At 31.2% G+C, this 24,316-nt stretch overlaps 1 protein-coding gene across 7 annotated transcripts in view; it reads right to left on the bottom strand.

The window, feature by feature from the left end:
* Positions 1-255: 255 nt before the first annotated feature.
* The window catches only part of LOC134721275 (sal-like protein 3), a 39,461-nt gene continuing 15,400 nt past the window's right edge, over positions 256-24,316 (bottom strand). For 6 of the 7 annotated variants that reach the window (XM_063584148.1, XM_063584150.1, XM_063584153.1 and 3 more), the window contains 4 exons: positions 22,708-23,541; positions 22,091-22,279; positions 10,044-10,160; positions 256-4,415 (listed from right to left, as the gene is read on the bottom strand). In XM_063584148.1, the coding sequence (XP_063440218.1) occupies positions 1,492-4,415; positions 10,044-10,160; positions 22,091-22,279; positions 22,708-23,541 (4,064 nt within the window). In that variant the 3' untranslated portion in view covers positions 256-1,491. The remainder of the gene's footprint in view (positions 4,416-10,043; positions 10,161-22,090; positions 22,280-22,707; positions 23,542-24,316) is intronic. The other variant, XM_063584149.1, reaches the window with a different exon arrangement.

Below are 24,316 nucleotides of genomic sequence, written 5' to 3'. Positions count from 1 at the left end.
ATAGTATATGGTTGTTTGCTTAATGTCCTGTGGAACATATTTCATATATCATCAGGACGAAACAAAACGATTGTGTGAAAATAATAGTCTTGAATAACAAGGAATTAAGTTGTGCGTGTGTTTTTTATTTATTGTTTTGTTTACCATTTGCTTCGTTCGGCACTATCCTCTGGTTGTCCATAAAACGCAGCAAGGTATCTTTTAATTGTTATTATGAATATATTCCAAAGGCATAAAATAACTAATCAAACATGTATTGGTCATATTTATTTGTCCTTTTAAGACGTAATATGAACAACTGACTACAAATTCTTGTTCATAAAAAGAATGGACAATAACAAAAATAATGAAAATGACTATAATAGTGTATTTCATGCCACAAATACATTTTCATTAACACCAAACACAGATGTAAATTTCTGTGTCTGTAAATGCAAAAACATTACATAATTTACATGCGGATATGTATACGATTTGGAAAACATTGGATTTCTATGATAAAATTATTCCATTTATTTATTTTTTTATTTTGAAGTACAAATAAGGATTTCATCAAAATTCTTTGACACTTTCAATAAAAATTCGACTTTACTGCTTTTATTTCTTTACTTGTTTTCTTTGAAATTCAATACCATTTTTTTTAAAAGGCAACTGATAAAAATTCGGATAGTAAATTGATATGGAAGAAAGCTACTAAATAATAATAAAAAGTTATTGAATGGAAGAATGGGGGATAAACAAATGAAATTAAGCACCTTCTCAAAATACATAATGAAAAAAATGTAAAAAAAATTATATATGGATCTCATTCTCAAACATAACAAATACATAAACATAAAATCTTAAACATATACAAATAGCAACACATAAACACCTACAGATATTGCAAACTTAAATTAGTATATACAGCTTACTACTTATCTTTGGTGGTTTCGAGAAAATACAACTTCTGGCAAGAACACTTTTTGTGCTTGGGTATAAATGTGGTGTCACATAAACAGAACACAATAACTTGGGAATAAATGCACCTTTTCAAATTGCGTAGAGATCATGCAAGCATTGGAAATTAATGAAATGTGATCTACTTTTTAAAGCAAACAAGAAATTTGTCCAGCTCATAATAAAAGAAGAATATTTAAGTATGCATATAAAAAGATGTATAAAGTGTGAGGTTCAATTACTTTTTCAAAGACTAGAAATATCTACATCAAATATATACAATTAAGATAAAATTTCAAAGGCTAACTTATACCTACACATTGTGGGAGAACCAATGAAGGTCCTCAATGTAATAAACATATATAATTCACAACCACAGTTTTTTGTCCAAGTCACACGTTGTAACAACAGTCAAATATCTGTTTCAACAACTGCTTAATACTGCTACAACACAACATTGTCTTTTCACTATATATAGTCACTTTAGTTTGTTTACTTTTTGCAAGTGTCAAGTTTTGTTAAGGAATGCAAAATTGTTTGAAACAACTACGTTTATTTAACGGCTGTGACGTTATGTGAATCGACTTTCATGTGAAATGTTTGCATGTGATGGTCAAGTGCTGTAGGTGACAAAAAGTTCTGACCACACAGATGACAAGACGTTTTCCATGACGACCATGAACTAGGAGTGTCACTAGACGGTGAAAACTTTTTATTTGCAGATTTCATGCTTAAATCAAGTTCTCCGTTTGATTCCTTTTTCAGTTCTTCATCCTTTCTCCAAGTTTCTGGTTTGCTATCGTGTTTAGACAATTGATGCGGTGATGTCATATCCGCTGGAAGTGACATTGGTAAATGACTCATTCCAGCGGCGGCCATGCCCTGAATTACTGATAGTTCATTCATTTTTGGTGGAACTCCATTCATAAACGGCGGAAATTGAAATGGAAAGAAATCAGGTGCTCTTGGAGCAAATCCTGGCATATACGGGTTTTCTTTGTGAGACATCATGAAAGGAGGTTCAATAGACATACGGCGTCCTCTACGTGATGGACTGTTGTTCCACATGTGTGTTCCCATGTGAACTTTGAGATTACCTTTAGTTGTAAATGCTTTCCCACACACGTTACATTTGAAAGGTTTGTCCCCAGTATGTGTACGAATATGAATCTGAAGTGCACTTGCACTTGAAAATCCCTTTTGACATACTCGACATTGGTGCTTTAGTGGAGTCTGATTTCTAACAAACTGTGACTTGTCTTCTTCTTTTTCATGACTAGGAGATGTTTTGACTGGACTGTTTTCAGCGGTATTTGTTTTGTTACTATTCACATTTTCATTTGGCTTATCGTCAATTTGTTCTGAAGCTAGTTCTTCTGAAGATTGGTTATCAATGTCACCAATGTCACACGAATCAAGAGAATTGTCTAAATCACTATTATTACTACTATTGTCAAATGATTTTGGCAAGTCTCGAATTTTGTGCGTCAACATGTGTTGTTTCATATTTCCCCGTGTTGTAAAAGAGCGGTCACAAACTTTACATCTGTATGGGCGTTCTTTAGTGTGGCTACGATAATGTATTTCTAGAGCACTGCGACATGCAAATACTTTAAAACAAATATTACAAGTTGTAGGTCTTTTCCCTGCATCTCCTCTCAAATCCAGCCCACCTAGCAAATACCCGCTTGTATTTGACATATCACTGGTGACAGACAGTGCTGGTGTCCCTGGCTTGCTTCCTTCTCCACTTATGCTACTAGAATCCGACATACTTGTATTGAGACCATTGTGTGTTGGAGGAGGTGAGTGTCTTTCACCATGTCTCATAGGAAATCCATTGTTCATGAGATAGGCTTGATTTAAACGGCTCAAAGACGAGTCATTCATTGAACTATTAATATTTCTAACACTGTTCTCTAAAGCTGCTAAAGAAGTAGAGAAAATTGGTGTTGAATGCATATTTGCAAAGTTGGAATACATTGCAGCTGAAGTGGCAGAGAATGGTGGAGAATGGCCCTCCGATCTTGGACTTGGTGATCGACCAGAGTCAAGAGACAAGGAAGACGATGCTGAAGCTGGACGTTCTAGAATTCGCCGAGCTTCTTCTCGTTGTTCTTCAGTTCCACTATGTTGTCCATCGCTAGCTGTCCCAGAATCTCCAGATGGTTGGTCCATCTCGTATTGTTTTTCTCCAACTTCCTTATCCTCTTCGTAAGAGATATCATGCTCATCTATGTTCATCTTTTCATCGTTGCAGTCATCATTGCTTTCATTTCCATCATCTCCATGAATACTCCCATCTTCGTGCATTTCACGTCTACGCTCTTCGTGTCTATCTGTACTAAAAAGGGCTGATTTACTTAAATCAAGTTCTTTTTCTGGTTCTCTCTTCATTGACAAATCATAAGCTCTCGATGCCATGTCAACCATGTGTTGATTCATACTATGGTACATTTGAAAATGGTTCATATCTGGCATTGGTGGCATCGTCGGAATCCCTGCATGACTTCGTATATGTTGTTGAAGAACTAACAGATTTGTGAAACTTTTATGGCAAATGGGGCATTGGTGCATCATCCTGATTGGTGGTTTCATACGATGAACACCCATATGTGTTTTTAGATTTCCCTTTGTTGTGAAAGAACGACTACAAATCTTGCATTTAAATGGTCGTTCGCCGGTATGAATGCGGTAGTGCATCTGTAAAGCACTTTTACAACTGAGAACTCGGTGACAGATTACACACTGGTTAGGGTCCGATACTTTGTTTTCAAGATTATCAACTAACTGTTGTAACTTGGACGTCTCAGATCGATCGATTTCCATATACTGTTCCAAACTTTCTTCATGTTCTATCATTTTAGTCGGCAAAATGGAATCCCGGTGTCCAAATGGAGACGACGGTATGAGAGATGGTGGTGCTGATGGCAACGAAGCCATTATAGGATAAGGACTAGCCATTGAAACATGAGGTATAGATGGCATTGGTAGTGACATAGTACGGTGTGGTGGAGAAGGTCTGTTCATTGATGGCAAGCTGGATGAAACCAGTGGTGGAATCTCGTGATCCTCTTTAGTAGAAATCGATTGTTTTTCTGTGCTGGACTCTCCATGCTTTGATGATTTCGACGTCTCGGATGACGAGTTCGATGTTAGACTAGACGACAGCTTTTCTTCAGGGAGATTGTTAAGCTTGGATACAATACTGTTGGTGAACACGGAGGTGGCAGATGACGAGTGTAATGAAAACGGAAACATTTTTTCTGGTGTTCTAGGCTCAGGTTTTGAATGATGTGACGACGGAAATGATGTACTCATTAACGGTGTAGGAACTTTATCTAGGTGTTCTGGAACTGGATGAGGATTCATTTTGACATGTGGATATCTTGCTCTATGCCGTTCAAAGTGGACTTTAAGATTTCCTCTTGTAGTAAATCTATTACCGCATATGTTGCACTTAAATGGTCGTTCACCTACAAATACAAAAAAATAATATTTGAAAAAACATTGTTAGTTACTGTTTCGACCTTTGCACAGACAAATTTTGTGACGTCGAAATGATAAATAAATCATCTTCATACATTTTTTAAAACCGTGTAATAGCATATAATATCTGGGTTTATCCATTATTTAAAAGTTAAAAGTGCATAATTTCGTCATTGCATTTTTAGGACAAGGACAGACAACATAGGGACGAACTGTTACAATGCTTACTCAAATGAACAAAACTAGTGAGATACTCCCTAGGGTTGTAAATGCAATCGTTTTTAATATGGATTGTATACGAATGGCCATTAAATTCACCTCATCTAAATTTAAAACTTTTAAAGTGATTCGGTCCATTATAACTTTAAAGTAAATGTACTGGGTGACTTTACGCAAATGTTTTCCTATATTAACCAACATGAAAACAGTTATATAATTTCGTCTGGTGGTCAATCTGACCTGCTATTATTTATGAAAGGATAAAGAGCAATTTATAATCTGATGTTATAGTTATCAATTCTCTTTATGATATAGTGAGACAAGATTAATTTCACAGTTGGTCAATTCGGTTCTATGGCTAAAGATCAGAGAAACCCCATTTCTATAAGTATTAATTAATACTCAGTGAAGATCAAATTTTTATTTTCTATTTTCATAGCGTTAGATCAAATATGTCATAATTATTGAAAAATAAATTTTACAAAGAACTATCCAATTTAATTTGTGCTGGAGACTGACCGTTCTTTTGATGTGGTAACAGAGGTGTGTTTGGCCATGACGAGGCTTTGTGGACACAGGTAATAACTACGCTCACAAAACAGGAAAATGGATATGAAAATGTAAATAAAAGATGAATTTCGTGAACTTTACAATTAATTTTAATCAAATATTCATTTAATATCCCATGGCAAAAACTTTATTGTTGGTCATAAAAAGAATCTTTTCAAAGCCTCTTTCGGTTATGTAACATCCTTGACCCAATCGTTTAATTTATAATATGACTGGCCACACACGTTATAATTGAGGTCCTGTTTTGTTCATCTTGACCGGGGCAAAATCAAATAAAAAACATTTCAAAATATGTATGCTTTTAAATCTAATTTCGATAACGCAATACTTAATTTACAAAATATTTTAAAACATTTATGCTTTATATAATATATAATTTCAATGTTGCAACACATGAATTTACGTTTTTTAATGGTAATTTTTCGATATAATGATATGCATTTACATTCAAAATTTCAAATAACGTTGTGGTGGACAACCTAGTTTTTTTTTAATAAATCCGTGTATCATCTTTAATTCATGAGTGGAAAATCCAACGAGACTTGATAGCGTCGTAATACATTTATTTGCAAAGCAACTACACCGAAAATTGGAGTCCAGGAAGAAACATAAAACACGAACTTTTTAACAGATATACTACTGTCACCACAATTAGTTTTTGGCGGAAACCTGCAACAGTGCACAGACATGCACGAATGTAAACAAGCCGTCCACATCTGCAGATCTCGATACTTGAAAGTGTCATGCTTCACCGTATAATACAGACCCACTTCCACATTTCAAATATTAAAATGAATGTGATAATAATACGTTATAAACTTTCTTACAACTGAAATGATTTCTAAAGGAAATCCCTATCCATTAGTTACGGATTATGTTATAACAACCTTTCCTTATTATGCGAGTGATCTATGTTACTCAACTTCAATAAGACATTTCAAGACACCGTATTATTATTAATTCTCCCATTTTTCAGTAGATTTTTAAAATATAATTCTCATGCAAATTTTTCGAGTGTTATTGCCTCTTGCAAATCTTCAGCTTTTGGCCATCTGCAAAGCTGATCCAAAGATTTTGACATGACACTTCTTAAACAAAACTTACCTATTATGAAATATTATCTTTTCATTCTTAGACTGTTAACGGGGGTTAAACGGGGTGTCCTCTAACTAATTTATCAATGTGACAAGGCAAAAGATAGGACGTCTCAAAAACGCAAAAAAAAAATGCCATTTAAAAAAATCAACTTATGGTAACGAAAACAAGTATTACACTTAGGTCTCCGCAAATGTTTATTCATATAAATATAAAATATTACATGTAATTGGGTTTCTTTAAACGATTTCTTGACAATTTTACTTCTTTTTTTTTTCTCTTTTTTTTTTTTGTAAACGGTACTACGGAATACCCCAATGGTTTCAGCTATTCTTGATTCCGTATCGAACACAGACCACCGAGCTTCATGGTGATGGTCAGAATGACGTATTCCTTTTAGAACCCCAAGAACCCGTGCTGTGTATTTAAATATAAGTATGTTAAGGATTAAAATCCCTCATCTTCAGACATTAAAATATTTTATCACTTTTATTAGCATTTAATTTCTAGCCATCTTTCAAACTTGTCATAGGACCACCTGCCATCTGAGAAGTTAGCCTTTATTCTCCATCCAGCCATGACCATAACATCTCAAACTGTCCATCGAGAATTAGATAATCATAGCACTTTCATCTGGGTCACTTTTCTGATTATCGAGAATAACAATTTTGTTAATCTAAAGATTTTTCCGTTTAGTAATTACCGCCCTAGTGTTGGTAACTGTTCATCCATTTGCACGTCTGATGTGAAGGATTGGAATTCAATCAAAGAGTTATGAAATGCATATGCATTGGCTTCAAATTTAACTTATTCCAACAAGATCTTCCTTTATCTATCGAGATTGGCTTTACCCAAATTGTCAATTCTAAAGTATTTGGTTTTTTTTGTGTTGGGTTTTGTTTGTTAATGGAATATCTTTCGAAGAAACTCTTCGAAATTTAGAAGCACTGATATCAAAATTCAAAATATATAAATTTTGCTATTTTTCTGCTGCTGATTGACTGATTTTTTACCTTCAAGAGCCATGTAACGTTAGATGAAAATTTACGGTAAAATTTACCCAGCATATTTGTGGTCAGAGGAGAATCTGCCCATATGATGACCATTTTAATTGTTAATTCTAAATCGTCATAACATACAATTATAAATGACATTTGACCTTTATTGATGGTTTCCTATTCCCATAACTTTCTTGTGAGAAATTTCCTTACAGATTTTCTATAGGTCTTGTAATCTCAATGCTTTACAAATAAACTACGTTTGTCCTTTAACTGGTCTAGTTTTCTAATTGTTCCCAAAGATTCATAAAAATTATCAGGCTTATAAAATATGCAAATTATTTTATTCAAAAATGCAAGTTATTTCCAATCAACAAATTATTTCCGGTTGTACAATTTTGACAATTAAAAAAAAATGTAAAAATTAATGACATTTTAAAAACGAACAAACAACTCTGACAAAAATATTTTGTATGAACATGGTAAATTGTCATAATAACTAGCCTTGTACCTGTCTGATGATAGTCCAGACTGCACATCTCCCAGAGGCTAATACAATCCATACCGTGTTACTTTTAGAAGGACTCATGACGTTCTTACATCATTTTTTATGTAATTAAATATGTAATATACGACCTAATATGCTACAGAAGGTTGAATTAACAGAAATTGGTGAAAAATAAATGATAAAGGTTTTTTAGACGTGATTTTTTCTAATGACCTATCAAATTCTAGACATCCTTCCAAAAATAAACGCAGTGAGTATGATATTCTTCTTTGAAACATTCTCATCTAGAATTTCTCAGAAAGTGATGACCATTTGTCATCAGGGCATGTCAACAGAATTTTCACTTTACATAAAAATGTGGTGAAAATTACGACCTTTTTTCATAACAGATGACAAAGTTTTCAGAGCATAATTCATTTTTCTGCTGATTAGGGCATGGTAGCTGGAACTAATCTAATTCTCCAACAATTTTGTTATAGCTATAGTTGTAATGAACTGCCATTTTAACAAAACAACGAAAAATTATTACTTTCAAGCTCACAGCACCCAGTTCTCTACTGCAATTAATCCGAGTCAAAATTCTATTTTACAATAAATCGACAATAATTGAATTACTAGCATCTTTTTTATATCATGTTGATTAATGCCCTTTCTTGACTTCTCACATTGTCTTGCATGCCAAATACGGTGTTATTACCATCAGTATGCTGAACAAATTGTCTTAATTACACTTAAATCGCCTAATAATCATTAACAAATGAAATATAATGTTTCTTTGAATTTCTCCCGCCAGACGCAGGTCTAATTCACTTATAGTGCATGAAAGTTTCCATTGGAGTAGTGGAATATTCTTTTGGTGTAAAGTAATCAGAAAAGATCGGAGAGTTACTAATTTTCATAATCAGCAAATAAATATGCTGCATGATAAAGTCCTTCTAGGTGCAATATTCCTAAAACATGAACATTTTCCAAGCCCAAAGAAAGAAAAAGGTCTCTGAGGGACATCATTTATGAATTTGTACAATAAATGCCCTCTTTCAAATGTTGACATATTTCATCATAACTACACAAGAGATGAATATTACATGAAAAAGAAATAATTCATCCTTTATAATGCGTATTTTCCTCACATCCCCGTCATCTATTTATGACTAACATCATTTACAGTGCAAAGTTGCAGAAAAATAGAATATTTCATCTCAAGCCTATTGGCAAAACTCGTTAATAAATTAATATCAAAAAGCAATTTGAGTATGAAATATTGCCAAAACTTATGTCCAAAAGCCCAGAGGACTGGGAGGCCATCTGTAAGGAGATGACTGGTATATGTAATAGTTTAATAACTTTTTATTTTCCTATTAATTACTGGATTCTTCTTTCATTTGATATATGACTGTGTATTGACAACTGATTATAAAACTGTTACAATAAACATCCAAAGAATCACTTTCATAGCATTTGCAGACTGACATTCTATCTGAATTAAAGCTTGGTCCCATCTTCATTGACTAAGATTTAACTTATGAAGTCCAAAATAAATTGTAACTTTAATCACCATGATTGAATTAAGACCAGATTTTCAACTAACAGTCACATTAAATTATACTCATGATCTGTGACTTATGACCGAATAGTTTTGATGTAGTACTACTCAATCCTCCACATGGTATGACTTATGGATCCTTACTTTGTGTATCCAATTTTTGGTTTCATGAAGACTCAGGTTAATGAAAGTAGACTTTTATAAATTGTCACAACTAATTAAAGAAATCTCTTTATGTATTTATAAATTTTTTGTGATTAGTCATTCCAGAGTTACTGTACTTGACTTGTTAACTGCCTAACTAGACTTTTTTCATACTCTCCCAGAAAAAAGAATGCTTAAATGAATCTGGATTATACCTAACAATTTGTATATTTGTTTAATACCATGCATGAAATCAAATGTGTCCATTCTAACTTGCACTATTTGTGCCCCCATCCCTGGTGTAGCTTTTTATTTGAAATGTGTATTCCATTTTACTTTCAGCAGAGTAGAAAAACAAACATAGTTTTGAGCCCTAAGATTCTCTCAACAGCAGCAGAACAATGGACCATTGTTAGAGATATTTACCAGACAGAACTACAAAAATCACTACTATTACTTCAAGTGCTACTAAATTTGAACTATTTAAGTTTATTTTTTGCCAAAGTGCATTAAGGAAACTTCAAAAATGACTCCTTACCAGTGTGAGAACGTATATGTATCTGTAATGCACTGTCACTGCCAAACACTTTATGACAAAGTCGACATTTGTGTCTAAAGAAAGGATCCTCACTAACATACTGGGACCTCTCTACCACTGAAACACAAAAAGTCAAAATCAATGGAATGTACTATAGGCTTCTAGTTCATAATAAATAAAATGGTTTCTGAATTTTTGCTACTAATGACAAGAATTAGGCTTGTAGAAAGCAGAAAATCGGTAATCTTTGTAAAAGATTTTTGTTCTCAGTAAAATAATGCATTGTGTATCAATATAATCTGTAGATACATCATTTGTATATCATCAACCTAAATAAAAGATTTTATGCATCTTTAATCTCCACATTTTTTTATCATTTCAATCATATTTTAGATATATCAAAAGCATAATTATTTCTTTTTTTTTACCCTCTGAAAACTTCCTATCATCACTAACAATAACAAGTTTGACTCTTCACAGAAATTTCTTGGAAAGGGTTCAAAATAATTTGCTTTCTAATAACTATCTCCCACAATGAGGCAACTTATGTGGTGGATCCAATCCCTTTTGGGAACATTTAAAACAACTGCCATTCAATTTTGTTAGAACTGCTGAAAGGACAGAGATAATTTGCATTCACCAACTGAACATTGTGCTTTTAGATGAATAAAATGACAATCTAATTTAACAATCAACAATTTGAAGTCCACTCAATATTACACACATCAATGGGTATAATGTCTAGCTATAACATTATGGCTGTCCTCAAAGCATAGCTCTACTACCAATAGCAACAAAGGCAAAACTTTCAGTGGGCCAATTTAAAGGGTGCCTTAATTTGCAAAGAAAGTTGCCTAAAATTATATTTTTTTGCCCTCATCCTAAAGACCAAGAACTTTTTTCTGCACCAATGTTATGTTTCAATGGCCCATTGTCTCATGATACAGCGGTCAGAAAATGTTAACAACCCTATCAAGGTAAATTTTCAAAAAACATTGCACGATTTAAGTTATGTGCGAATTATTTACACCTGTTTGGAAATGCAAACACAGAAACCAAGAATTTGTTAAAAGCACAAGAAACCATTTTTTTCAAATATTTTGAGCAAAGGAAATAAATCTCACATGATTTCTTTTAATACAACATTAAATCATGCCAGATATCATATTTGATTTTTTTGCTCCTACAGATGTTTTCCATCTCTTTTTAAAGACAACCTTTTCTATAAAAATCAAAGGAAAATATATATTTAAACAAAATGTGTATGATTGTTCCCACATGTTCTATCATATCAACAGTTTTATGAATGTTTAGCAGATTGTTAACTAGAATCATGATGTACGTGTTCCAACTGCCAAAAAAATGAAATAAAAAATCTCAGCTAATTTTCATCTTTTATCGTATTGTGGGAGCCCATCAGTATTGTAGAAATGACAAATGGATCAGGCTGGCAGGAATGTGCCACTGTCAGAGTTATTGCCATTTCTAAAATAATAATTTTAGTAAAAGAAAGTTATAAAAGTGAATTCATCCATGTGTTTGTTTAAAATGGCCATTTTCCAAAAACTATATATCTATGAAAATTGAAGTGCAGCTGTTTAGCAGGAGGGAGGAATATAATTCTGTCAAAAATGTCTGATAAAAAAGATCATATTTTTCAAATTTCCAGCCTGAATTTTATTAGAATCAGCAGTGTTGTCATTTCTACTCTGGTGAATTATTATATTTAATTCACATTTAATCTTCTTCACAGAATCTGTCTAACTGACTCTGGGGAACAGATGAGCTACAAATTGAAGACATGATGTTCTAACTATGTCATTTTTCCTCAGTTATTTTATGAGGCACAAAAGCGCTCAAAATAATTAAAAGAGTTAAGTTTTTATTTTGAGAAATGAGTTAGAAAGTGCAAGTGGACACTTTATCTAAAAATTAATTAATGAGTCTTAGTAAGGGAAAACTTGCAATGAATTACCATTGATGAAGTTTACCAAAAACATTTGTTTCATTAATTGGACAGGCAGAAGTCAATATTGCCACCTTTTGGACTGACTAGTTGGAGAGCTCTTCTGTAGAAAACCAGAAACAAAGATGTAAATTGATAGTAAAATAGGGGATACAAATTGTATACCCATTCTTGCATCACAATTCCTGTCCTTGATTTCCTTCCTTCTCCATAATTTAATCATAGTCAGCTGTGATTCATAAGGGGAAATAACCTTTCCCAAGAATATGTGATTAAAAATCCTATTTACAGCATTCATTTAGGGTTGCATCTTGAGCCTCCTGATTTACTATGGTTTATTGTAAGGTTGTGAAATATGACAAATTGCCACAGCAGTAAGCTAAATATCTGCCATCCATCTATGATAAACTAGCTAAATGTCAGAACAAGAAATTCTATATCAAATTTAATAAATCTCTTCCAAGTACATGGGCATGATTTTAACAAAGATTTCAAATTCTGTTTGAACTGGGTTTCCTCAATGGGAGTTTTTAAATTGAGATATCTTTATATCATTTTACCATTTAATTATTATTTGTATGATAAATATTGACACTGTATTATTAATATTATTGATGGATGTAGGTATTTTGGGTGCAAACTGTTTAGATCCATGACCTAGGTTTTAGGTAGATCCCACCACATTTGAAATTCAATCCAAATTTATGGCATTTTGAATGAATGCCTTTATAATTCAATCATAATATTGATATTAGGTGACAATGATAAAAGAAATGTGTTTTAATCTAAAACATATCTATTTTAACTTTTTCTGAAATGTAAGGCTGAAGATAAAGGTGCCAGGGTCCATAGGGATCAAGAGGCCAAATCTGTTACAGAGATTGCTCATAAGATAGAAAGAAGAACAGGGTACTGAGATGACCAGATCATTTATCACAAATTTGACAAATGTTAAAAGAACATGCACGTCAAGGACTTATAATAGTCCCCTTTTCTATGTTATTTTAATTAACCATGAATTTATTGAAATGTGAGGTGGACCTTTGATCTCTTAATTCAGTGGTGTTTCATTAAATCTTAATCAAAAATTCTTTGTTGAAAGTATTTAATGGCATCTCATCCTGGAAAAATATTATATTTGTCATAAAATGAATAAACATATTTTGTTGTACTTTAATCTTGTTTAAATTAATCTTTAGACTTTAGTATCCTACCATTGATGTAACATTACAAAATATCTCTTTATTATTTCTGTCCTTTTGATCTTTTAATTTTCATATCTTATAACAAATTTAATCATTTATTTCAATATCATTTTGTTTTTTGGCTTTTCAACTTAATGAAATATAACCAGCAAAAATAAAATACATCAAAATGCCTTCAAAGTTATGACGAAGTGAAAAAATAGATGCACAACATATAGATGTTGACTAAAATATTTAATATTCAAGTATCTAAACTTCAGATTTCTAATAAATTATTATCAATAAATATTAATTTATAACGTTTGAATTGTTTTGTTAAGTCTTTAGCTAGGACTTTTGGTAATAAATTTTACAATATTATCAACATCTTCCATACAATTCTTTATGACAATTTGTCATCTTAAAGAAATATCAAATATTTTTTGTCAGTTTATGAGAAAATTGTCTTATGATTTATGGGCTGATATGTACTTAAATGTTAATATCTGCCATATATGATTTTTAATGAAATGACCCTTGACCACTAAACCTTTTTAAAAGATTAATGATTGTATGCAGTATACCAACAGAGAGGATTTTTTGCTAAGATACAAAAAGTTTTAGCATGTAATTCAAACATCCTTGATGTTATATAATATGATATATGATTTATTGACTTGAATTTTCATATCTAAAGATTAACTATATTTAACTGTCCTTTTATGGAAAGAAATGAATGGGAAAGTTTATTTGAATTAATCTGTATTCTATTGAATATAATTTTCTTTTTTTATATATATCAAAAAGACCACTCGGGCTAATTTTAGTATCTTTGTGTTTAAATACTTTGACTCTGTTAGTAAGTAAGACTGAGGGTCCAGTGAGTGCTATCACAATTTGGTACTATTGGTATCTGGTGTCTGTCGAACCTTGGCGTCTCATGCAAGGATTGAATTCATTGGGTTTGTAAGATTGGGCCATAGTACATGTACAATGAATACAATATCTCTAATTTTTCAATTTCCCTAACACATTTACACCAAAATTCATAATCAGGTGTTAAAACAATTGCTATTTCAAATATTGCAGAAATTGTCAGAAATGATTTTATACTGCTAACAAGGATACTGTTATTCAGTGGGTGGCCTTAAAATGATTGACAGTTAATGCACCTCTTTTAACATCAATAATTCTCTGCACATGTTATATTTTTAATATATTTGTATGATATAAAAAATTTCATGCACCTGCAAATATTATTGTTTTTTGAAGTCTAAAAGAAAGAAAATCACATCAGAGGCACTTGAAGGGTTGTTATGTTTTTTTGTATTGTTTTACAGAGAAAATCCTCCTTTGAAATTTATTCAAACAGCAACTTGTTGAATCAACAGAGTGGTGATATTTTTATAAATCAAAGCCAATATTAAAACTGTGATGTTTCAGTAGAGTATAAATGTTAATGTCAAAAAGAATGATAAAATTGACAAGAAAGAGAATCAAGGTGTGTTAAGTATGAACCATTTATAAAATAATTTTTCAGATTGATAAGCAATTATTTCATCTACTGGGTGATAATTAGATTTTGATGAGGCTAGCTGTGTGGGTTGGGGCAAATTGTCTTTTACAAATAATCAGGTTCAGAACTTAACATCCGGCACACATTTCATTCTTCTGGAGTAATCCCAAAAAATCTCAAAAGTGTTTAATTTAGTTATGCATCTCTGCAAATTATCAAACTTTTCCACTTCAAAAAATAATATACCGTCAGCCAAAATTATTCCAGAATGCACGCTTTCACCAGATTATGTATATACATCATTTTAAGAAAAACATATTTTCTTTTATAAACAGAAAATGCCACATATCAAAGTTAATTTCTTGCATATGGTTTGAAAATCAAACATCAGAATTGAAAGTAAATATATAAGACAAGACATTTATCTATACAATTTAGACAAAGTCTACATATACAACAGATCATTACTCAAAACCTGCTCAAAATTAATCATTTTGTTGATTTTAAATGTAAATGAATTGGATCACAATTGCTAATTACATAACAAACTTAATTACATCATCAAACTCTTTGAATTCCGAGAATTAGGAAAGGGAAGTAACTCTATTTTTTTAATTTTAAAAAAAATAAGGGGACATAATCCACAAGTTTTCAGTGCCACCTCTCTATTCGTTGCTAAGGATTTTTGTTTCCAATCACAGAAAAATGGTTAAAAAGTGGGACTTTACTTAACAACACTATGATAGATAACTAGAATTCTGCTTTTAATTAAACGCACTTGCAGTTTAGTGCAAACAATTTCACTTGTCTTGTTAAGCTTTATGATTAATTTAACTGATTAAATGATTTAAATTTAAATCTAAAAATGTTTAAAAAGGTGGCATTGATAGTTTAAAGATTATCCTTTTAAAAAATATCTGATTATGCAATATTTAAAAGAAAAAATTAATCAGTTGAGTAATCAATAACCCAACCTCTAAACAAACATAAAACAAGGACCGAAATGCCCTTGCCGTGTCAGGAACTTTGAAAAAATGAAGTATTTTTATTTAAATATTCTATAAAATTTGATAAGAAATATATATTCATAAAATGTGACACATCAAAAATATCAAGCTTATGATCTACATGTCACGATATTTTTTTTTATAAATAAACGGGTGACTACCACCCATGTTTAGGTTTCTTGTCATAACTAGATTAATTAAGTGATGGATTAATTATCGTTATGACATGCCATTTTGAAATTTTGACATGGAGGTAAATCTGATCTGTGCATTCAATATCTATCCATAAAAAAACAATTCTTTATCGACCTTGATAGTAATATTATTCTGGTTTGTAAGAGACAGGGCAAATTTTCTACTCGATCAATTCACCAGTAAGAACATTTAAAAAAAAATTGACTATTTACTTAAATTTGAGGTATAAAACGTGTGCATACTTGGAACAAGGAGCTTCAGACGAATAGCATGATCCATACCGACTTCTCAAAATCTACATGGGGGATTTTTAGCACAAGATTTTTAGTCTTGCATACTAAGGTTTTGAATGAGTGTTAATAAATCTTCAATGCCATTTGAAATATTAATCTAGTTATATGAAGATAAAGAGATTTGAGATTTGTGATTAATACAGCCAACCAACAACACAAAAATGATTAAACAAATTCACTTTTGAAACATATTGCCAAATTAAGAGAAAATAAAAAATAAATAAATTTAGCAATACTTTAAAATATCCATTTGTTGATACAAAATTGCCGTAAACAAGACTAAAGTATGATTTTCATAAACGGGCGTAAAAAAAAAATAATCACGAAAAATGATATCTAACCTTGTATTTGTCAAACCAGAGGATTATATTCTAATTTCAGTTTATCAATATCAAATCTTTATCTCTGAACAAGTGAGTTACTGTTCTTAATTGTCGAGGGTAATTTTTCATAATCTCTGACCCATCGAGCAGAAAATGACAATATTGTGAACTCACAGGCTATCGTTATATGATTCATTATGCTATTACCAACCAATACAGATTTTAAGGTTGTGATTTTGTATAAAACCCTACTGACAAATTGACTAGAGAGGTGAGCTCCGTCACGCTTCAATCTGACCTTCACTTAGCAGTTTCAATGGTTTAAATCGTAGATGATTCTGACAGTATGATCCCTTTATTCGTCTCTTGTCAGATTTTCTGATAGGACAACTTTCTAAAGCTGTCATTTTCCACATAACATTAAAGTATCCTGTATCTCATCTTAATTTTATCCATTAAAGAGTTTTTTGTTGAAATTTTAATATTAAATCTGGTTTTAATAATTTTAACAGGTATATGCTAATTTACAATTTTTTTCAACAAAATACTTAAAACCTTCTGCTTGAAAACCACTTGTACTTTTAAACCACATGGTATTTGACGTTCTATTGTCATACCTAAACTTAATTTCATTAAAAGTAACAAAATACTTCAAATTTTCTCCTTTCCCTTGAACATGGGGATCTATTTAGCTCATTCCCGTGTGGATTCAAAAGTCCCTTAAATTTTATAACTTTTATAATGAAATAAGATGTATTTATTCATAGTTTTTCACTTATATGATTTTGAATCTCCGAAAGTTAAAGCATGAAAAAGGATGATCTTATTTTTTTATTACAAGGATGTAGAAAAAATCAGAAATTATTTTCCTAAATTTCCTTAAAGCACTTTAGTTTTATATCTCATTGTCAAGTTCCATAAAAGTAACAATTGTTTTATTGTATGGTATATTGCGTAGGGGACAATGGACCAATATACAAGATGTGCTTCGATACCTCACTAACAAGACCATTAATTCTGTTAGCAAAGCACTGTAAAGCTAAAACATGGATTATTGGTATACGAATCGGTGACAGTAATTTCATAAATCGGATGTATTTTCCATAAATCATCTCTGACCTGTCAAAGTCGGCAAGAAGTGCAGTAACTTTGCCAATATTACTTGGTCTGTTGGGAAAAGAAAATCATATTTAGTCGTGTCTTTCAAACGTCAGATTACGGCTTTATTGATGAAAATATGAATGTTGTTGAAATGTATCGCCACTGGTAATAGATCATTTCAAATTTAATAAATCAATTTTCATCGTGACTTTCACGGAATCCTGTTTGATACAAAATTGATTGTCATGACCCTAGCGCCTTGCAAATAAAATTGTTATGTTATTATGCACTCCGATGTCAATACATATCATCGCCAATTTTTGTGTTTTTCCTGATGCCTAGTCTATGATATAATCGTGTTAGTGTGATTCTTTGGTTAACTCCTAACACATTATAATGGGATCTTCATTCTGCCTCTTTTGACCCTACTGATTTGATTGAAATATATATTTGATATCATCATATTGATTCTAGCATGTCTGAGTAGGGTTGATTGTTCACATAATAGTGGTAAAAATTCCAACCTGCATCAATTGTTGAGTTAATCTACAGAATATTGGAATGTTCATAGCTTCACAATCAAACCTTTTTCTGATTACAGTCATGTTTTGATAAATCATTGTGAAAAAATGTTTTGCTCAAAATTTTATAAAATTGAATTTTCTTGTTAGTTCCATCTCTTAACAACACAGTTCATTTTCTGAAATTTTATTCTATTGTTTGTTTTGGAAGAAATATAAATATCCAATTAAATTTAGGTCTATTTTTTAGTGCTAATTCCATCATTTATAAGGACTTCCCGCCATAATCAAATTGTCTGGGTTTTAGTATCTACCAATATCATTATGAATCTTTCAATTTCTTGATTATTAAATCAAACTGATATTCTTCAGTTGATTTTAGTACATGTCACATAAAGGGGAGATAACTTAATTTAAAGCATAATTTTTGTTCTGGATTCTGGCAGCTCATATAAATGATTCTTGTATTGGATGTTAAAATGAGGTATTGTTGGATAGCACCAATTGCTGATGGAATTGTGTAGGAAAAAAACTCAGCCTTTTTTGGACAGTCCTATCATTGCCATAAAATTGAAATAACTTCAGTCATGCAATATACCACTATAACGCCAAGAGGACACAAGAAATATTCATATTGAATGTCTGTGGCGTAAAGACTTTAGTCTTGATAAAAGACGTTCTGTTATCCTCAGTACTGGACAGTCCAGGCATAGCAATATACTTTCACCTAGGCTGGTACTTTCAGACACAATTTGTTTGCTTAACATCACCAGACAGTATAATTCAGCATGTATCGGAACAAAATTTCAATATTTGAAATGACAATTTTGTTTTATTAATTCATCATGCAGTCATTCGTCAGATTTTTTTCCAAAAAAAGACATTAAAACAATTCATTCTGAACAGATCTTTTGATTAAAGGCAAATATGGGAATTTTGTGTCAATATTTTTTAATCTGATGGATCCCAAACTAATGGTGCATTGAAATTTCTTTTGGATCTAGAGAACAATCCCTTGTCTATACTTACAATCTATCATATTTTATCTTCATTAATTGATTACAATACTGTGTCAATAAACTTTGATGAGTATGAAGTACTCTATAATCAATATCACAAGAAAAAAATACTGTAATTTGTCATTTTTTTCTGTAACTTTCACTTTTATCATGGAGTGTTACATCTTATATCTTATGATACGTAATATGTTTATATAAAAATACTGCAACGTAACAATAGGGTAACACACAATGCAAAAAAGATATAAACCTTTGATCAAGTCATCGTGGAAAATTAATGTCCATATCGGATTAATAAAAAGAAAATGTATCATTCTGTAATTATCAAATAAATCACAAAAATATGAGAGAACTTGCATCATGAAAAATGAAAGGTAATATACTTTGAGTGATGTTTTCCACTTTTATGGCAAATGGTCCTTGTGTTATTTGTTATTATGTATTAGATTATTAACTTGTTTTTATAAATAAACAAAAACAAGAAAGAGAATTTTGAATGATTAACATAGTATTTTTCTGACGATCTTTTGATTTGCCTTCTAATTATCAAATGCAAAGAAAAATTTGTATTCAAACAAATCAATTAAAGAAAAATGTCAAGAATCAAGTCACAAAATTTTCTTATTAATTTCATTATCGTTTTTTTGCAGTTGTTAGTTTCTCATTTTATAAAATTATGGATATCTGCTACAGCTATAAAATATAACATGTATAATAAAAAGACTTATAATTGCATATTTTCTTGATCATATCAAACTTGAATTACAAAATCCATGGTAACAAACTGAAAAAACAAACTAAATATGACTTTCTATGAATACAGTTAAAATTTATTGTCAATTATTTCTGCTCTTGCGAAATAGATCATTTTGATTTTATGATTTTGTATTATATAACCATTAAAAATATATTTCTGGATGCATATGTCTCTACTTTTATTACCAGGAAAAAGCCCTTATTTTTAATTTGGAAAAAAACCATTAGTCTCAGAAATTGAAATCCAATCTTTCTAAAAGCAAAAACAATAATTCAATCAAAGAGATATTTAATTTTTTGAAACTTAAAAAAAAAATCATCCTTTTCCATGAAAATTGAGAGGAAATTTGTATTTTTCTAACACTAAATTTGTGCCACTAAAAACAGGTAATTCACAAAAAAAGAGTACGGTATACATGTATCAAGATTTCTAATAAATTCATGGGGTTGAATACTTCAAATTAAGCATAATCCATTTTTACTGTACATTTCCATTAAAAAACAAATATTTTATCAGATTTGTGGTATTGAGTTAAATTCTATCACAAACTTGGCTTTTAAAAGTTGTCTGGCGGTAATAAAACTCCCAGAAGAGTTGCGATCTTCTGTTATCAATATATAATTACAGATAAATATTGATATGCATAAATCAATATTTCATAAATTGTAAATTGAACCAAAAATAGACAGTATACATTTTCTGTTATAATTAAACTTTAATACTAATTACTGGCAATTAATGATCTTAACCTTTAAAATAGTCCCTACGCAGTTTAAAAAAGGAGTCAACTAAATCAAACTTTTTTTTCATTTTTTTAACATTTAATGGATCCCAAAGGAGATTACTTAGAATAAATATATCTGTGTGTCTTCAGATTTATATATATCCTTTACTTGTGAAGTAGGGTTGCTGTCACATAGGTGTGAACCCCACACATCTCTTTTTTTACACCTTTGGAAAATATCAGAATAGTCTTGTTAAATAGTTCATTGAATAACAGCCAAACAGACATTTCAACACTAAAAGTTTCCAAAACATCTTGAAAACCTGATAGCAAGAAATGTTGGTTGAATGCTACGACAGTAACTAAAATTATAATTTTTTTTCTAAAGTTCTAACTTTTGAATAGATCTGTTCGATTGTGAGACATGAATTTATTGTTTTTTAAAGATTCATATAAACACTTCTTTGATTAGTGCATGCTTCAATACTCTAAACCGTAAAACAAACTGTGATATCATCAAATCTGTTACTAATCAGTTGTAAAACCTACAGCAGAATATAACTAAGGTTTAGTTTATAGGACTTTTAAAAATCTACAAAAATCATATAACTTGTGATTGTTGTACCATTGTATCCTCTACCCCCCTTTTTTAGGATATTCTATGTAGTAATCAAAAACAGTTCCATTAAACAAACTTGGTCTATTGGGACACTTAAGAACATGATTTAGCCAGAAAAGAATTTTTTAAACAATTTTTTTTTATAGGTTATGTATGATACTTTAAATTGAATCCTGTCCCATCTTGCCATGAAGTAAGAAAAAAGAAAGGATATAATTTTATTACTCGTCAATTATATTTAATCATATAGTTACACAAAATACTGCCATTTACTTGTCACCTCATGCATAAATCATATTTTATGACAGACAAATTATAGGTGAAACCAGGTGTACAATAGATGCCTGGTAGAGTACACCTTAATCTGCATAAATATCATCTTTATATGTATTACAAAATTATACCTTTATTTTGGTATCATTTTCACATGAATTGTTGGATTATTTAACAATTGGATTAACCAAACTTTTCACAATTAATGTTGATGACCACCCACAGCCGTAACAAAAGCAACAAAATCACACATTTGTTATTTTTTTCAAAAGTGGTTAAAATCTAATTTATTACCAACTTGAAAATGTCTTACATGTTATAGAGACAGTACTGCCTCGTTGGGTTCTGTGGGATCTTAAGTACAGAGATAAACACTTCCCTTTTCACCTGCCTTTTGTGTAGGTCTTCCATACATTTTGGGATTACATGGATTAGGTTGTTTTTTTAAATTTGGACCAAAAATCATGCAATAAAGATTATAAATCCATGCAAGGCATGGCAAATCTTGCCATTAATCAGTAGTGTAAAATATTATATAGAAGTACGTACATTTTGTAAGTTTGGCAAATTCTGATGGTGGACCATTGGATGATGTTGAATTACTTCCTGGCAATGGCAAAGAAGATGGCAGACTTGTTTCTGTTGATGCTGCCATGGATACAGCAGGAGGGGGTTGTGAAGGTGTTGTACAAGCACTTCTAGATTCACCTGTCTTTTCTAATGGTTTCTCATCTTCACCTTTGATTAAATTTGTATAAATATTGAAACATGAAAATTATGTAAAAATTTAGATAAACTTTCGGTGAAAAATAATCTTATTGTGAAATTCTGATCAATTTTGGAATCAACTTGCTAACTGATGTCCATTGTGTCAGTAGTAATTTTTAGTAATTTATAAATTTCCAGTTATACATTTTTAAAGCGAGGGTTAAAATTGACTACATTCTTTTTTTCTATACCTTGTAGGTGACTTCAACATCTATGAGTAAACTGACATTTTAAAAACTTATAAATGGAAAACCTTAAAGATTATTACCGCTGAAACCTAGATGTTAACTAACGCCACCATATTATCTTTTGACCAAACTTGCCCAAATGCTGTAATTATTTAGGTATAAAATAGCTATATTAACAATTTAATTTTCATTTCTAATCAATCTGCATACCTTTTTCACTTTCTAAATCATCACTGTCTTCATCATCCTCATTCAAGTCTTCTCTTGATGGCAGCATGGGTAAGCCCATAGGGAATGGGAAATGCCCCATGGGTAGATTAGTGGGTGGTATTCCCATCATCAGCTGTGTCTGTAACTGTTGTATCAGTTGTAATTGTAAAATCTGTTGTTGTTGCAGACTGTACAATGTACTATGAAGAACAGCAATATCGTTCGGTGGCAAATTGTTATTTTCTGCAAACTGTGCCACTGCGGCTTTGGTGGCCAACAATGGTTCTAAAGTCACATTTGAATCCATGTTTGGGAATCCTGGTCCGAATGGAAACATTAACTGTGACAATGTGGCATTCATATCAGCCTCATGTCTGACTTTTTTGGAATAATCAACATTTTGATTATGATCTTTATGTTCATCGTCATCTTCCTCTTCATTGTCACTATGATCTGATATATCATCTTCATCATTCATCACCACATTATTTTCAATTTCATCATCAACATTGTCATTTACAAAATCATCACCAATTTCATTGTTCTCCTCTTCTTCCTCAAAATGTTCCATGTTTCCTTCTCCGTCAGATCCTGGGTCAGGAAGAAATGTTTGACTATTGTCTAAGTTTGATTCTTTACAGTTTGAGTCAAGTCCACTATCGGAAAAGTCTTCACTTTCACTAGCGTCAAAAAATACACAAGGCTTGTTTTTCAAACACTGTTGTTTATGTTCTATAAAGTCGGGAAGTTCAAGGAATTCTTCACGACACTTTCCACATACATGGGCATCAACACGGACAGGAGAGGGAGGGGATAGGGCTGGAAGCTCAGAACCTGAAAAATACAATAAAATATATTGTTAAAATTTACAGTTTATTATATCCAATTATGCCTGTACTCCTTGCAGTACAAAGTATGGCTTTCACCTTTTTTTCTTTCTGAAAATTAAGAATTCAACCACTATTCATAAATAATAATACAGTGCTATATGAATATGAAATGATTATCAATAATGTTATATATTAATATTAAACTATTAAGGTCTCTTCTCATTTATATGACCATCAGCAGCAATTCAAGTTTAGATACCTGAAATTGGTACATTATTGTAAAAACAAGATTTCAGGGTACTAACGAAGTTAAAAGTACTTTTATTTCTTACTCTAATGAAAGACCCCACAGACCTCCAAAGATGACAAATCAAATTTTTGACAGTGTTATTATACTGACCAATTTACAAATTTGAAATCAACTGTGAAACCACATAATAAGTTAGATGTCTGGTAGACAATGTTTGGTATAAAAACAAGCAGATGGTAACACTTTAGTCATGGGATGATTGGTACAGGTATCTTGTCTATGATATGCCTTGTTAATCTTGTTCAGGCTAATAATTGGACATAATTTTCTTGCTGAGTTTCAATTTTCAGCATCAAAATAGATGATCCTTATAATTTCATTGAATCTTTTATGATTTTTTTCTAAATATCAAAGTTTTAAAATCACTTTATGTAGCTGTTTAATGTAATGTAATTTCAATTGTTAAAAGTGAAAATAAATCCAGATTGGAATTCCGATAAAACTTGACTAAATTTAAAGCACATTTTAA

This window comes from Mytilus trossulus, chromosome 6 (genome assembly GCF_036588685.1).
Source record: "Mytilus trossulus isolate FHL-02 chromosome 6, PNRI_Mtr1.1.1.hap1, whole genome shotgun sequence".
In the NCBI taxonomy this organism is placed as follows: domain Eukaryota; kingdom Metazoa; phylum Mollusca; class Bivalvia; order Mytilida; family Mytilidae; genus Mytilus; species Mytilus trossulus.
This window is presented reverse-complemented; position numbering and strand designations above follow the sequence as displayed.